Source organism: Barbus barbus, assembly GCF_936440315.1.
Source record: "Barbus barbus genome assembly, chromosome: 3".
Classification (NCBI taxonomy): Eukaryota; Metazoa; Chordata; class Actinopteri; order Cypriniformes; family Cyprinidae; genus Barbus; species Barbus barbus.
In genome coordinates, this window is record NC_136731.1 from 39097738 (window position 1) to 39113870 (window position 16133).

At 37.9% G+C, this 16133-nt stretch overlaps 2 protein-coding genes across 3 annotated transcripts in view; one reads left to right on the forward strand and one right to left on the reverse strand.

Annotated features, from left to right (window-relative positions):
- The window catches only part of kansl1b (KAT8 regulatory NSL complex subunit 1b), a 65238-nt gene extending 58472 nt beyond the window's left edge, over positions 1 to 6766 (forward strand). For both annotated transcript variants that reach the window (XM_079379746.1, XM_079379745.1), the window contains 7 exons: positions 1501 to 1668; positions 1803 to 1942; positions 2027 to 2145; positions 2242 to 2299; positions 2772 to 2884; positions 4019 to 4274; positions 4534 to 6766. In XM_079379746.1, the coding sequence (XP_079235872.1) occupies positions 1501 to 1668; positions 1803 to 1942; positions 2027 to 2145; positions 2242 to 2299; positions 2772 to 2884; positions 4019 to 4274; positions 4534 to 4758 (1079 nt within the window). In that variant the 3' untranslated portion in view covers positions 4759 to 6766. The remainder of the gene's footprint in view (positions 1 to 1500; positions 1669 to 1802; positions 1943 to 2026; positions 2146 to 2241; positions 2300 to 2771; positions 2885 to 4018; positions 4275 to 4533) is intronic.
- Positions 6767 to 9694: 2928 nt separating this feature from the next.
- Positions 9695 to 16133, reverse strand: part of maptb (microtubule-associated protein tau b) — a gene marked incomplete at its 3' end in the record, with an annotated part of 28370 nt that continues 21931 nt past the window's right edge. Inside the window, exons 6-10 of the mRNA XM_079379783.1 lie at positions 16078 to 16128; positions 15600 to 15832; positions 13706 to 13787; positions 13346 to 13452; positions 9695 to 9910 (exon numbers count right to left, since the gene is read on the reverse strand). Of these exons, the coding sequence (XP_079235909.1) occupies positions 9695 to 9910; positions 13346 to 13452; positions 13706 to 13787; positions 15600 to 15832; positions 16078 to 16128 (689 nt within the window). The remainder of the gene's footprint in view (positions 9911 to 13345; positions 13453 to 13705; positions 13788 to 15599; positions 15833 to 16077; positions 16129 to 16133) is intronic.

Below are 16133 nucleotides of genomic sequence, written 5' to 3' on the forward strand. Positions count from 1 at the left end.
CACCTTTAGCAGAGTTTAAATTAGGTCTAAATGTGACAGCCCCTTTGGGCAGTTAAAGTGACCTGTGAGTGTCTGGCCGTCATTAGCTGCTCTCTGCCAGACACTCGTCGCAGTGATTCAGCAGTTATTTCTGGCATCAGTCCAGCCACAGTTGCTAACGCCACTTGTTTCTTTCATATGCCATGTATGAATTATAGAACTCTGAAAGACGTCCAGATGCCGTGCTGTGTATTGTAGAGTTGAGTCACATGTAATATAAAGAAATGTACTACTATTATTGGTAGTTGTGTATTTAGCCCAATTTATTGAGAGATTTTGGCTTGACAATCGTATTCGTTTTGCAAAAACTTTTAGCAGATGGTCAAGAAAAATATTCCAAAACTATGAGCATTACATAAAATAAAGTATACTGGCAAAGAAAGGATGTTATTAAATATTAAAAATGAAATTAGAAAAAAAAAAAATTAACAAGTCTGAAACAGTAGTGTGAAATAACCTTAAGAGAATAAAATGAACCTGATAAATAAAGGATAACATAAACATTAAAAAATGAATTACGTTAATGGGGGGGAGGGGGTTAAATGTCTCTGAAATGGTTTTAAAAACTGTCCTGAGGCACCCCAGCACTGCCTCCCTCATCTAAAACACCCGATTCAACTCATTAGTAGAGACTTTTAAGACCTGAAGTGGGTTAGAAAAGGTAAAGAGATTTGTGAGAAGATCAGATGCATGTCAGATCCACGTCACGTTCAGCAGCAGCAGCTTTTAAAGCAATAGCAGGCAAATAAACTAGTAACCAGCTGCTGTGATGTCTATTAACCCAAAAACAAAAAATAAAATAAAAAAGAGGAAATCAATAACTTTTATAGCTTTAAGGGGTTCATCTTTCATTTAGAATTTAGTGTTTGGTAATTATTCATTTTCTATACATTTCTGCTGAAGGGCACAGGTAGGTAAATAGCATTTATTATAATGGGTTCATGTGGTGATTGTTTTAAGTTCACTTAAATTAGAAGTTAAATCTAATAAATGTTAAGATTGATAGCTCTCAATTATACTGTAATGCTGAATGGCTAGAGTCAATGGTGAAATATTAAGGGGAAAAAACTATTTTATAGAGACATCAGTAGTATTGATATCAGTCATGCTGGCCTTCAATCATAAAAAAATATGCCATTAAAGAAATATTAAAATATACTGTCTTTTATGTTGTTTGTACATTGTACATTTGAAGATTGAATGTGAAATTATTGCAATATAAAAGTATATTTAAAAACTTTAATATTAGGTGGGATTAATCGTGATTAATTTTAGAAAAATGTGCGATTTAAAAAAAAAATAATTACCTATTGGCCCCACTAAAATAATTGTAAAAAATGAGTAAGTGTGAATGTAAATATTTGCGCACAAACTCTGTAAAACATCAAAATATGCAGAGATTAAGATAAAATGAAAAAAAAATTCCTCTTCATCAATCTTCCTGTTTGCCATTTCTCTCAGGTTTGTCGCATCCTAAGGTGCGCTCAGAGAAGGTCTTTCAGCAGCAGTTAGACCTCCCAATTAGTGCCAGTAAACATGACTCTCGCCAGCCTTTCCGCCAGAGCGGTTCTTTCGACAGGACTCACGGCCGCAAGAGACCTCGTGAACCCTCGCTGGACCGTACAGAGAGTATGTTGTTCATTCATTCATTCATTCTTTTTTTTTTTTTTTTTTCTCCTCGTTCCTTTTATTCACTTCAGTTACGTTTACTTCCATCTCCCTCTAAATCATCGAGTCAAGCACTGTCTTTGGTTTGTCTATAGATGCTCCCAAGTTGAATATGGACATGGGGAGTCCGTGCCCATCTCTGTCTGCTCTCAACACACCCAGCCACAGTCCTCTGATGAGACAGCCGTCAATCTCTGAGACCTCCACACCCCTCCACCTCAACAGCAGCGCTGCCGTAAGATGCTCTTCAAAGCCTTCCCAGTATGTTTGTGTAAACTCTTGAGATCAAGTTGCTTAGGCCTGTATGTGATTCTTTCAGACTATTCGCCGACGGAGAGGAGAGAGCCCCTTTGACATCAATAACATCGTCATCCCCATGTCTGTGGCCGCCACCACCCGAGTGGAGAAACTACAGTACAAAGAGATCCTCACCCCAAGGTCAGAGACACAAACTGTCTATCCATACCTGCCACATATAATCAAAGGTTTATTCTTTACCTACTAAATATGTCGCCCTTTGCTTTTTAACTGTAGTTGGCGAGAAGTGGACATTTTTGCAAAACCAGTATCTGAGGAGGATGATACAATGGAGGTACGCCCTTGCAATTGGTCACCCAACAGTTATTTTTGGCTGTGTTTTTAGGCTTGTTACATTAAGCAGGATGATGATGCTTTCCAAAATGCTTTCTTGGTAGGCAGCTCATTAGGTTTTAAGCTAAAATGGCTGACAATGTAATGAAAATCTAGACAGTATGGAAAGCAGTTTTGTCAAATATAATTAACTAGTGTCAACACATAATGTTTGATTCCTTTTTAATGAGTAAAAAGATTCACAAAACGGCCTCAAAACGCTTGTGAAGTTAGCATTTTGAATCAAGCTTGCGTTTTTCTTTTGGCAGATTCAAAAAAGTGCTTCTGAACAAACATCTTTATCAAGTGATTCTGTAATTTGGGATTTGGCTTGTTAATGTTTAATTGTAGGACTCTCTTATTATTTTTTTATAGCTTGTAGCCCTAAATACTGCCCGGTGTAAGTTTGAAATAATCTTCTCTCATTGTCTCAGATTGAGGATCTCTCTGAAGTCACGTTCTCTCAGCTTCACCTTCCGTGTGAGGAGCAGGAGCGCTCTCGCTGGAGTTGGACTGCCAGCAACATCGCAAAGAGAAGGGGCAGCAGGTGGGGCAACACAACTCAAACTGCTTTTCTCTGCTTTTTTTAGGAACATTTAGTCCTGGTTCACACTGTCATTTCTAACATCAAACCTAAAGATACCAAACCAAAGGTACGAGGATATGGTCATAACCTGATATAGCAGCTTCTATGACTTATTTACAACAGATCTTAAACATCCAGAACAATGCTGTGTGCAGGGCTAAACACACTTATTGTATGTGTGTACACATGTAAGGCCCTATGATTTCCACAATGAATGTTCGGTTTAGCTTGAAGACATTGTGGCAGAAATATGTTAATGTATTCTAATACTGCTACTACTGTTGAAAAATTAATACAACTTTATTTTTAAGGAATAATCACATATTGCAATATTTCTTCCATGTTTTCATTTGACTAGAAAATAAAATTTGTTTAATTTTCATGTTTTTATGCTTTCATTTCATAACAAGAAAAATTTAATAAGGCTATTGTAAGAATAAATAAAAAGTTTTTATGCATTTGAATAATTAGGCATGGTAACAGCCAGAAGGTGTCAAAAAATAAAACATTTCATAGGTCCCTAAACTTTTAATAAACTGATGTTAAATTAATTTAAATCATAAAACATATATTAAACATGCTTTTTATTGAATTCATTGTTTAAATTTAACCATTAAAAAGTAGTCCAGAAAAATTAAAAGGTAAAAAAAAAAATGCAATCCAGAAAAATTAAAACAAAATAAAAAAACGGAATTTGGGAAAAAAATAAAACGGAATTTGGGGAAAAAATTAAATGGATTTCATAGGGCCCTACACTTGGTGAGAACACCAAGAATTCATAAAATTTGTAAAGGAGTCAAAACGGTGCCAGGAACTCCTCTGTTCCACGCACAAAGAAAGATCAGCTTCAAGGACATGGCAGTTCCAATGCCTGTTCCAAACTGTAATGGGTTTTGGTTAGTTTAGATGATGTTGGTGTGTGTTGCATTCATATTTGTCAAACCACATCTTTTCTTGTTTGTTGTGCACCAAGGTTTGGATGGCAGTGTTTATCATCCCACTAATGGAGCAATTGCCCTAAAGTTTGTTTTAATCAAATCAAACCTGCCAAGTCTGAACACACATGATGATCAGTGCTAATCTTTGTCTCCACAGGTCATACAAGTCTGTGGACGGACGGACAACCCCCTTGCTGTGTGGCACAAACCCCTCCACACCGCAGCCCTCGTCTCCAGACACGGCGCATTTCCACATGCTGCATGATTACAACTCTGTGGCATCTCCATCCAGCCCTGTCAGTCCAGAGATGCTGATGCTGTCCGGCTTCCACACGCCCGGATCCAGAGACTCCCAACGGCTGTTGTCCAATGAGGACACGTGCTCCTCCACCCCAGACACCTATGAGGAAATGGTAGGCTCCTGATATAGAAGAAGCATTGGTAAATTTCCTAGAATTTATGTTAGCTAGTGTTTCAGGTAAAGCTAGAGGCTTTATTGTACATTCAGAATCACATGTGCTTAGTTGTACTGCAGTACATTTATTACAAGCGCTGTCACATTGGTGCAACTGAGGAGGCATTAGAAAACAAACAACCTTCTGGTTGCCCTTTTGGTTATTCTGTGTTCAGATACTTATTTAGTGTGTTTGTTTGTCCCTACGGGCTCCCCAGCCGGTACAGCCATGGGAACGCCGGACCTTTCCCCTGGATGTGGATCCACAGCAGGAGTGTGAAATCCTACACAGTCCAGCTGGAGAGAGACCCTGTAGGACCATTCGACGGGTGTCCGGGTGCAGGTCGTCCAAGTCGGAGTCTGACGCTGGGCCTTCGTCACCTCTCGGCGATGACGGCACCAAGCAAAAACAAACCAACCCACCCAAACCTACTCACCGATGAAGCCTAGACTCTGCCCACCCACCAGCTTTCACAAACTCCTGAAAGCACAGCATCGTAGAAGAAAAAAACCCAACAACGAAACGAATGAAAGTCCCTGTTGTTTGATATTCAAACATCAGTCAATTCTTTCACGGTTTTTAGTGAATTGTATGGAGATCTATACGAAGACCTGTTTTAATTCAGTCTTGCTTTTGGGTCACTGGAGAAAAAAAAATGTTTCAAAAATAAAAAGGAAGAAAGAAATTAGCTTGAGGGCTAAACCAAAACAAGAAGCTCCAAAACGTATCGTATATCGCAGAAGAGCACTTGCCCCTTGGGATGCTGTCGGCTCAGCTTGCATTGTGTGTGGTACCCCTCCAGATTTTTCCCAATATCCCACCTAAAATGACTCATTCAGCCTTGCAGTTTATACTGGAGTGATAAAACGCTAAAAATAAAGCCAATAATAATGATTACCTGCACAAAGGCGCAAAAGCCTGTCTTTGTTCTCTCTGTGAGAAAGCACTTCAAATTATTTTCTCTACACATTCCCTGCCTATTGTTTTAAACAGACAAACTTGCCCAAGAATTGCATAAATTCCACTTTCTGGTTTCATTTCAGTCCGAACACCGTGGTTTGTCTGTGCCCTACTTCTGTCAAAGTGACGGAGAGAGCAGGTGCCAGAAAGCGAAACTGCCGTGTAGCTCTCATGCGCCTTTTAAACGCCACCGTTTGATTAGAGCACTTAATTGGTCTCTTGCACGGCACGATTGCCAGTAAACTTAAAATCAGCACCTGAATAAACACGCGCAGGACGTTAACATTTGAGACAAGATTGCACTCGCTGCAACTCTGTAGCTTAGCATCGTGTAACAAGAGGGCTGTTTCTCATGTGGGCTTGCATTAGTGTGAATTTTAAAGCACTTGATGTTGCTGTGCATGATCCGGTTAGTCCGGAGAACATGCAGTCACTCCAATATAAACTGAAATTTGCTGCCACTTGATTCGGCTTTTCTTTCCATTTCGCTCTAACCCTATGTAAAAGAGTTCTTCCATTGATTGGGTCAGGTCTAAACTCTGTTTAATAAAACAATCTGCAGTACCTACAGCCATCATCGAATCCCGTATCTTGATGTTCGAGTAATAATGTTTGCTGGAGTGCTTGATAGGAAAGGACTTGGCAAATTTTCATTCGTTGGCTCCTCAGTTGCTGTCGGTCACTGCCCCGTTTTTCCATTGTGTAACGATGAGGAACGATTTCTGATTGTTCCCCGGTCAGTGAGTCACTGCTTGCAACTCCTTCCTGTTATTTTAGCTAATACGAATGTACAAGTCTAATAGCGGACACCAGTTACTTAAGATTTTTATAAGTAGCTTCTCTGTATCTGTCGTCACACGATTCTAGCTATTGTAGCCATTTGTTCTTGTTTAAGGGATGTCATGTAAACCAGAAATCCTTAATATATTCCTTTTTATCTCACTGGAGCGTAACAGCATTCATAGCATCTGAGAAATCTCATCTGTTGAGGTTGTGTGGCAAATCATAAGGGGACCATCCAGGACTGTCCCATTTCCTGCTGAGAAAACCCGCCGCCCCTTTCATTCTTAATATCATTAATTATGGTTTTATGTCTCTCTCTGTGGGGGTCTGTGTACTTATCAGGCAAATGTACCATAAGGTTTGACTAGCTTTCAAAAGCCAATATTGTATTGTGTGAGTTATTTTCATACTTTGAATTTCCAATGTGGTGAATGAGGGTTGGGTGAGTCTGGTATATCCTTTAGCATGTAATAGTTTGTACAAAACAACAACAAAAAGTTTATTTTGTACATACCTTGTTTGATTCTTTACTGTGTTTGATGTTCAGGCTGTAGCTGTCCTGATTGTCTAGGGAGAAGACACACGAGAATATTTAACACTTTCTTTATGGAGAGGCAACAAGAAAAAAAAAAAAAAGTTTATGGATAATTGGCCGATCTGACAGACAGGCAACGTTTGTGCTTCTCAAATTAAAAGTGAATTATATTGTACTCAAACGTCTTCTATTTTTTCTCTTGTCCTAGAAACATGTTTTCATCAGGTTCATATAGTTACAGATATACTGCTTTGATCAGTAAGCTTTTGGATTAGACCTTTAACTTGTTTATATACATTGATGTATTTATATAATGTTAAACCCTTACAAACCTATTACAGTTTTTCACACTAATGTTCAGAGTCAGCAGAGAAAGGAATTATCTGGATAAAGTTCCACTCGGGTAAAATTACCACAAACAAAAGACACAAAGCAGTTTAATACGGACTTTATTTCCAAATTCACGTTTACAGCAAGGAGTATCAGTGTAAACCAGTTAATAAAACACATTACGATAAAGACAATCACAACTGTCAAGCTAGAATGAAGAACTGCGAAGAGAAGAGCAGAGGCAGGAAATGAAACGGAGGACAGAGATAGACCTTGGAACCAGTTAACAGATTATTACAGAACCGTTTGAAACACAGCTAAAGGGTAGAATTACTTAAAAGGCCTTATCCAGTGCCATTTTTAAACCTTTTATCATTTAAGTCTGTTGTTCAGCTTAACCCCACGCGTCTAAATGCTCAGGTTTATGTTAGCAGCATGCTGTACTCAGTGTTGGGTTTACAGCAATCCATCTAAAGGGTCATGTGTGAGAGAGCGATGTGGCACTAGTTAAGTCCTTTACTGATATTGTGGATTCTGGATGCAAATTATCCCTCTCTTTTACCTATAATTATATATATTTTTTCCCATTTCTAAATGCAAGATATACATCTAAATGAGTAATGCAGTTTGTGTAGTGCATCCAATCAGTGCATTCACTTTCAAATGAGGGTAACGCTGCAATGCACTGCGGATATTAAATAAAAATCCGATCTGAACGCATTCGTACATCTTTTACATCGTCCACACAATACTATTAGAAAAAAGAGTGCAACATAAACCTGGATTTCAGCAGGTAGCTTTGTTCCTTCAATCTTCCTTCCCTTTTTTTAATTTTCCTTTCTTTTCATGTAAAGGTAGTTTTCTAAACAGTTGGACAGGTGACTGTGGCTACTATATTCAAGGTGAAGTCCATTGCATGCTGGGAATGTGCAGTGTGTGAGTGTTATGGTTTGGTTTCATGGCTATATTGAAGGTTTTAGCACTGAGGGGAGTTTGGGTATGTGTTAAATGTCCTGCACACCAAATAGAAATCAGCTCTGTGCTGCTGTACATGACTAAATCCATCTTAGACCAAAGAGAATCTTTAAAACATAGACCGTCTTCTCGAATGTAGTTGATGGACACCGGGAGGCACTTTTCTGTTGGCTCTTCTCAATATGAGATTTCTCGATGTGATGTTACTCTTATTTTATTGAGTGCTTTGAAATCCTCTCATGTCTTTTGCATTGGTCCATACATGCATTCTTTGGAACAGCATTTTAGACAGAAGCTGAAATCCATCGATACAGAAGCATCGTTACCATACAGAGATAAGTTGAAGGGAACAGTACCACGTATGTACCAAGTGATATCAGTTTGATGGTGCTTGAGCAGGGCAAACTACTTCAGAGCTCAACAATAAGGATGGCCATGTGATTTGGGGCCTGTGTAAGGCAGTCACTATAAACCTTTTTAAACATAGCAATCATATTTGTTTTGAAACGCAGTAAGAATGATGCAATGGTTGTCATTTAATTAGTAGATATTACCAGTAAGGTTTTGCATTGTCTCATTTAGCTGTGTAAAAAAATCATCTTTCATGCAGTTTCATTTTTAATAATTTGCATTAAATAATTGTGTAAAAAGATAATCATAAACAAAATGTTGCTAAAAAATTAAATTTATATTTTAAAAAATATTAAAAATAACAAGCTATATGTAAAATGTCATAGCTTTCATGGAGTAACATTTCTTATTATTTGCATTAAATATATATATTTTTAAAAATCTAGAAAAAAAAATGTTGCTAAAAATTAAATATAAAAAACAAAATATGAACGACTGTCCAGATAGATAAAAATCCTTATTGTTGAGCCCTGCACAAAAGTTTTTCAATTTTTTTTGAATGATTTTTATATATTGACATTTGCTTTCTTCTCTGTCAAGCAAGATTTCATTCAACGATGCAACTTCCTGTGCATTTATGAGCCTTGAGAATTTGCTGTGGTGATGAATGAGGATGTGCAGTTCAAAAGAATTCACAGGTAAAGCCTGGTCCCCGAAATTTCCAAACTATGATATTAGAATTACAGCATCCTAGACTCATCTGAATAATGATTTATCAAAGTCTTTTCTGTTTTAATTTGGATCGAACATAATTGAGGTGTTTGTGAATTTGACAGCTTTTATGAAACACCGAAGCATGCACTATAGTGCTGATGTATTTGATTGAAATAATTATAAAGCAGGCATCTGTTGTTAAATGTCCGCTACAGCCTGATTGCCTCAAGTTTTACCTAGGAGCGTTTGAAATGTTTCTGTCCTATCAAATTCATAGCCAGTATCATTAACTGCACCCGTCCAAACCATGTAGCATGTTTGCCTTCCCTACTGCTGCATGTCAAAACAGGAGTGCATAATTATGGTAAATAAAAACATTCACAATAAGGCAACGAAGCAAATACAGCTTTGAAAGCAAATGTCGTTGTTTCTTTTAAAAAAGGGGTATTAAACGAACAAAATCAGGCTACTCTGTGCTGTAAATGACCATTTGGATCAATACACCACCAGCTCCTTTTTAAATTGTAGTGTTTTTTTCTTTTGTTGATACTAAGCCAATAACATCAATACCTGTCTCCCCGTGCCAGGAGGCAAAAATTATTTCACAAGCAGACAAGCCGCTGGGACAACCTTTAGTTAGGAGAAATCCGACAAGCACCTCTTTTGAAAAGACTGAAGGAGATACATTTTTAACTTTTTTTCAATTTGCCAACATGTTTGGGCCGGCAGCTCACAGGCCTTGTTTAGCGAGGGAGGCTGACACCTGATCAGCTAGCGTGGACAGTTGCGGGGAATCGGTCATGTTGATGCTGCCGGAGGAAGACACGTTGCTGAGGCGGCGGGGAGATCCATCCGTGGAAATGTCGGGGGACTGGTACACGATGTCAGCACCGTGGTCGGTGCGCGCTTTGGCTTGCTCTCGGAAATTTAGCTTGTGGCTCTCAATCTGGTGGGAGGAAAGATGGAATGTGGATTAAACTGGATGGATATGAACAATTGTCAGGTTTTGTAAGATAATATGTGCATAAAATAAAATTAAAGGCTGTATGTATTGTTTGGGGTCACTAAGATTTAGTTGTTTATTTTTTATATATCACCGAGTTTATTACAAAGGCTGCAATTATTTGATCAAATACAAACTAAAACAGTAATAGTGGAAAATTAAAATTTTTATTTTATATTTTTGAAATCTGAATTTTCAGCATCATTACTCCAGTCTTCAGTGTCACATGATCCTTCAGAAATCATTCTATAAGTGCGTTCACGGTATTTTGTAATTATCGTAATAACCGTAATTACGATATACCAAAACACAGTTTTCTGACAGCTATGACTTGTACCACCTGACCACCTCAGATTCATTAAGCGCTGTTTAGGCATTGAGAGCGATAGTTCTGTGTCCGAGTCCAAGCATGTTAACGGCTTCAAGTAGAACATCACGTTTTGTCATTTCAAATTTACAGTAATTACGATATGCAGCATAATATGCTGATTTACTTTCCTATATCGTTCAGTGTTGAAAATAAGTGCTTGTTAAAGGGATAGTTCACCCAAAAATGTAAATTTGATGTTTATCTGCTTACCCCCAGGGCATCCAACATGTAGGTGACTTTGTTTCTTCAGTACAACACAAAGATTTTTAACTCAAACCGTTGCAGTCTGTCAGTCATAAAATGAGTCAAAAAAACATACACCGACAAAACCAAATTAAACCCTGCGGATCGTGCAGATTGTGGTCTTAAGACACTAAATGATCGGTCTGCAAAAAACTGAACAGTGTTTATTTCGTTTTTTTGCCTCAGATCCACTGCAATGTCCAACTGTCCTGAGCTCGTTCACAACATCCGGTGCGTGATGGTGTAAACAATGAGTGACGTATACACACGACAGATCGCTTCTGCACATGCATCTACTATGCCAGACCTCATCGACGCGCCATGCGCCGGCTGTTGTGAACGCGCTCAGGACAGTTGGGCATTGCGATGGATCAAAGGTAAAAAAATGATATAAATACTGTTCAGTTTCTTGCACAGGCCGATCATTTTGTGTCTTAAGACCTCAATGTATCGTCACGAGCCGTAGGGTTTCATTTGGTTTTGTCTATGCATGTTTTTTTGACTCACAAAGCCGTGGGTCCCATTGACTGCCATTATATGACTGACAGACTGCAACAGAGTTAACAATACTGAAGAAACAAAGTCACCTACATCTTGAATGCCCTGGGGGTAAGCAGATAAACATCAAATTTGCATTTTTGGGTGAACTATCCCTTTAATATTTTTGTGGAAACCGTAATTTGTTTTTAGGATTTCTTAATAGAAAATAAAAAACAGCATTTATTTGAAATAGTTTTACTATCACTTAGGATCAATTTAATGTGTCCTTAATGAAAGTATTAAAAAAACTGTAAAGTGGTTTTGAATGGTAGTGTGTATTTGGTATAAAAATCTGCGGTCCCAGCTTCATTTGCAGAGACAGCTGAAAGTCATGCAGTAAGGCCACCCTCTAGTGGACTTACATGGACAACTACATGGGTCTTATAAAATATATATATATATATATATATATAAAATAAACCTTCAGTACAAGTCTTCTTGCTTATGCCTTTTGCATCCATCCCATTGCTTTTAATAAAAATAGTTACATTTGCTCACATAAGTGGGATCAGAAATGTACTAAAATATTTCGTCTAAAGATAATGCAATATTGAATTGAAATAAAACTTATTACAGTACTGACAAAATTATTCCTAGCACAGAAGGACATAAAAACCATGTAATAATGACAAGTCAGTTAAATTGACACTTAATAATTGCAGTAATATACTTACTGAGGCCCTCTGACTTAACCAGAATGTTCCCTTCAGAGGAGGGAAGGTCAAAGGTCATGTCCACATCATTAGAGTGAACAGCGTCCCCATTAGAGGAATCATTTGCGGCCTGCGGCTCTGCTTCCTTCCCCTTCTCCCTCTACAACGTGGATGCCACAGTTCACATGGTTATGGGTAAACAAAGAAAATGGTTTGGGATGTAAATTATGAAATGAAGGGATAAAAAAAAAAAACACTCAAACTAGAGGAAATGCTGGGAGAAGGGGTGAAGCTGTTTCAATACTTAAGAAATATTTCCAAGTAAGAGTGCTGATCTACTCTATCATCTTCCTTTGGATCAAATAATAATGCCCATCAATAAGTTAAGAGCAAAAACTCTTTAATCGGAAATTCATAATAATTATGTAACTAGTGCTAGACTAAACATTTAATACATTTAAATGCCATCCACCATAAAACATTATTCCCAAACAATCATTTCCAACAATCGAGTTGATTCAACCTGACAACTGAACCAAATTAAAGTGAATGAATTCTGCGATTTTTACTGATTTATTCAAAACTTTCCTCTGAGATCCAGTTCTGTGATTTTACATAAGCTTATTATCTTTCATGTGCTCAGATATAGTTCTCAGATCAGCACTCCTACTCGAGTCCTGAATGTTTTTTAATGTGCACGCATGAAAGCAGCACTCACTCAGCAGTTTTTTAGTTGTGTGTGATAAAAAAGGGACACAGGAGCAGAAGTTCACTGAATGGAAGAATAGTTAGCACTAAGCAAGGGAGCGCCAGAGAATGCAGTGATCTTAAAAATGATTGAAAATGTGCTCAGTAGAGAGAGAAGATGAAGGAGAGCAAGACACCCAGCTTCTATCATATAAAATCATCCTATTTCATTTATTTAACATAATTACATGTAATTCACTGGAACCCATATCAATAAATGTAATACCCTTACAGACTTTGTGTGTTGTGACTAAATACTTGCTCTCATGTCATATGATTTTCTCACTTTAGCCCGACAGCCCCCATTCACTTTCATTAAATGAGAAGAGGAGTCAAAACATCCTGCTAAACATCTTCTTTTGTGTTCCATGGAAGACACAAAGTCATGCAGGTTTGGAACAACATGATGTGAGTAAATTCTGACCGAGTTTAAGATTTTGGATGAAATAAACATTTAAATAAATAGTTAATGGGCCACAGTATAATAACATTTGCTCTAGACGAGGTGCAGAACAGTAGATCTTAAAGGCAACTCAAAGAAGTTAGCAAAAAATATGTGCAAAAGTAGTATACTGAAGTCTGCCAAGCAGGAGGAAGCATGCTGACCATAGCAAGATCTAGCATGAGGGAAACTTCCAAGTGAGTATTGCAGATAAGAGTAGATAAAACAGTCAAAATGCATCATGAAACACATTGTTGTCTTATGCATTTGTATTATTGTTGTGAATTAATTCTACATCCAAATGACAAATAATTCAACCCTGTAATGCACATTTGTGACTCATTAGAGACTCATGGTGTTGTTTAATAAAGTCAAGAACATACCTTCCTCTGTCCACCCTTAGGAACATGTCCAATGTTCTCCAGAGACCCAACCTTTGACTGAGCTTTGAAATCCAACTTCTCAGATTTGATCTCCACATTTCCACCTCCTAAAATACAGATACAAGTGGACAACTTCTGTTTAAATCAAAACTTTCCCATTTGCTTTCAGTTGACTGGAGGTGAAGATGAAGGTAGGGATGACACTTCCAATCCAATAAGGTGTAAAAAAAAAAAAAAAAAATTGTACGTTATAAAACTTGCATAAACATTTTATAACATTAAATAAGCAATGTTGGTCTAAAAATGCCTAATTACATTTTTTTTTATACAATGTTTCTTTATAACTGACTGAAATCTCACCCGGTTTGTGATGAATGTTGGCCTTGGAGCCACACTTTGATTGGACGTTGCTTAGGTCGATCTTTTTGTGCACTATCTGAACCTGAAGCATGAGGAACAAACAGAGTCAGTTATCAAACAGAGCAATGTGGAAGGAAATGAAGCGCATGCTCAGGCACCTGAAGAGCTGATGATCTGGAGTGGGAAAATGACCATTATTCACAACAACAGGGTTCATGGAACTTGCTTCCACTGAAAGTCACCACAAAATAGATATAAATCCAATTTATATAGCCACACTTCATGCAAATGTAAGGAGTGATGCATTTCAATTTTGGAGTAAAGTATATGTATATATAGACTACATGTAGGTTGATGTCACATACGATTAACTGGATTACTATCTTAGTCTTAGAGGGCATTTACACTTGGTCTTTTCATGATCACATCTAAAAATGTGTAAATACCCTTTCAAACAAGATTCAAGACATGGAGATTTCCCTCTCTGTCCAAAACACTGAGTCAGAAAAGAGATTCACTCAATATATGCATCACTCAATGTTTTAGTCAAAGGGACCCAAGGTCTTACAAGATTGTAATGCAAAAATGCATGTTATATCTGATTTACTCTCAGGTGAAACTCAGATATAACTAGATTTACATCCGACGGTGATACCAGCGCTTGTAAGGCAACAAAACACTGTCTTTAGTCAAATAAATCAGATTAGAAGAGAATAAAGAAAAGAAAAAAGTGAAATTATTGACAAAGCAAAGTCTGAATGGAGTCGTTAAGTGTGTCAAGGCGGAAAATAATTGCAAAAAAAGTATGAGAGGAAGAAAAACTTGGTATTTAAATACAGATTAACGGTGAATTTGAATTCACCTTGCAAGCACTGTAATAATGCACATGCTCTGTTTCAAGCACTCAAGTGAAGATCCATATCCCTGGGAGTTTTTTTCTGCATATCTGACTAGCTGAGACTCCTTCACAATCTTCACCTGCAGAGGAATTCATGGTACATGCATGCAATCTACACAGCTGCAACAGCAACATCAGTCAGCAATCCGGGTGCATCACCAGGAGGAACACTAGGTAAGAGATACCAACACTGGGGATTCAGGCAAATAAATTGAACCTAGAGACTGCTGTATATTTCTAACAGACGGTTTGAAAGCTTTACATACTTCAAACCGTCTGTTAGAAATATACAGCAGTCGTAGTCGAAGCTTGAGGTGTTTAAGTCGCCTATTTTTGATAATTTCAAAACAGAATATCTTGTCTTTTACAGGATATTTCATATGCATTATGTCTGTGTTGGGTCCTACTTTATCAGAAACGCATCTGAAATATAATGCTATATTTGGTTGTTCTTCTCTTCTTTTCTACACTCTTTTGCAACAGTATCTAAATTGAACTACTTCTAACTACACTATTTTTCAGAGCGAGGAGTTCTAACCCTACCGGTTACTCACATTACCACCTCCAGGAACATGCTTGATATTGTCTTTGGATCCACATCTAGAATGAACATTAGAAAAGTCGATCTTCTTATGACCAATAGCCACCTGGAAAAGGACAAGGAGAGTCAAGTGTGTTAACCTGATGCTTTGAGTTGCGCTGGAGATCCCAGGTTCTGCAAAGAGGTACTGTCGACGTACTTCCAATATACAATCTGAAATTTACAATGGTTCACTAACTGTCCCCAACATGAGTGAACTTTATTATCCGCTTTTCTGTCAAATATCCAAACCTAAAAGCTGGGTTCAGGTAGAAATAATCTAAATATCCACTCCTAGAGCTTTACTGTGTCAGAATCTTTCAACTTCACAATAAATGCATCCAAACCAGCTGGTTTTGTTTTCAGACATTTGTTTGTTTTTTTTTTCAGTTGAAAATCATGCATGACGGAATTACCTTCCCGCCTCCAGGTTGGTGTCTGAGGTTCTCAGTGGAGCCAATCTTGGACTTGATGTTCTTCAGGTCAGGCATGGGTGCAACAGGAGCGATCGGGGCGCGAGATCTCAATGAACCAGGTGATTTTGGAGGGGTGCGCACCACCGCTACTTTCTTCACCTGTTGTCCAGGAGTGGAGGACCGACTGGCTGGGCTGTTGCAACCACTACGGTCTGGGGTTTTTGGTGAGTCAGCTGACGATGAAAAACAACAGAAGGCCCAAATAATTTCCTCTTTTTTTGCTCTTATGATTCATTATTCTTTAGATAATTATCCTAAAGAAAAGGTTTTCACCTTCCAGTCTTTCTTTGAAATGTTGTAGAATATGAGCTTTCATGGAGTTTTGTGCACTTTTTTATCTTAGCAGTGCAGATTTTTCGATTGCAAGCATTTAATTGGCTACCACGCAAAAGAGGCTTTTTCTTTTTCTTTTTTTTACCTCTTTCAATGAACCCTGGTCCTGCCTTTCGCTGCTCCATCCGTGAAGCAGCTGTA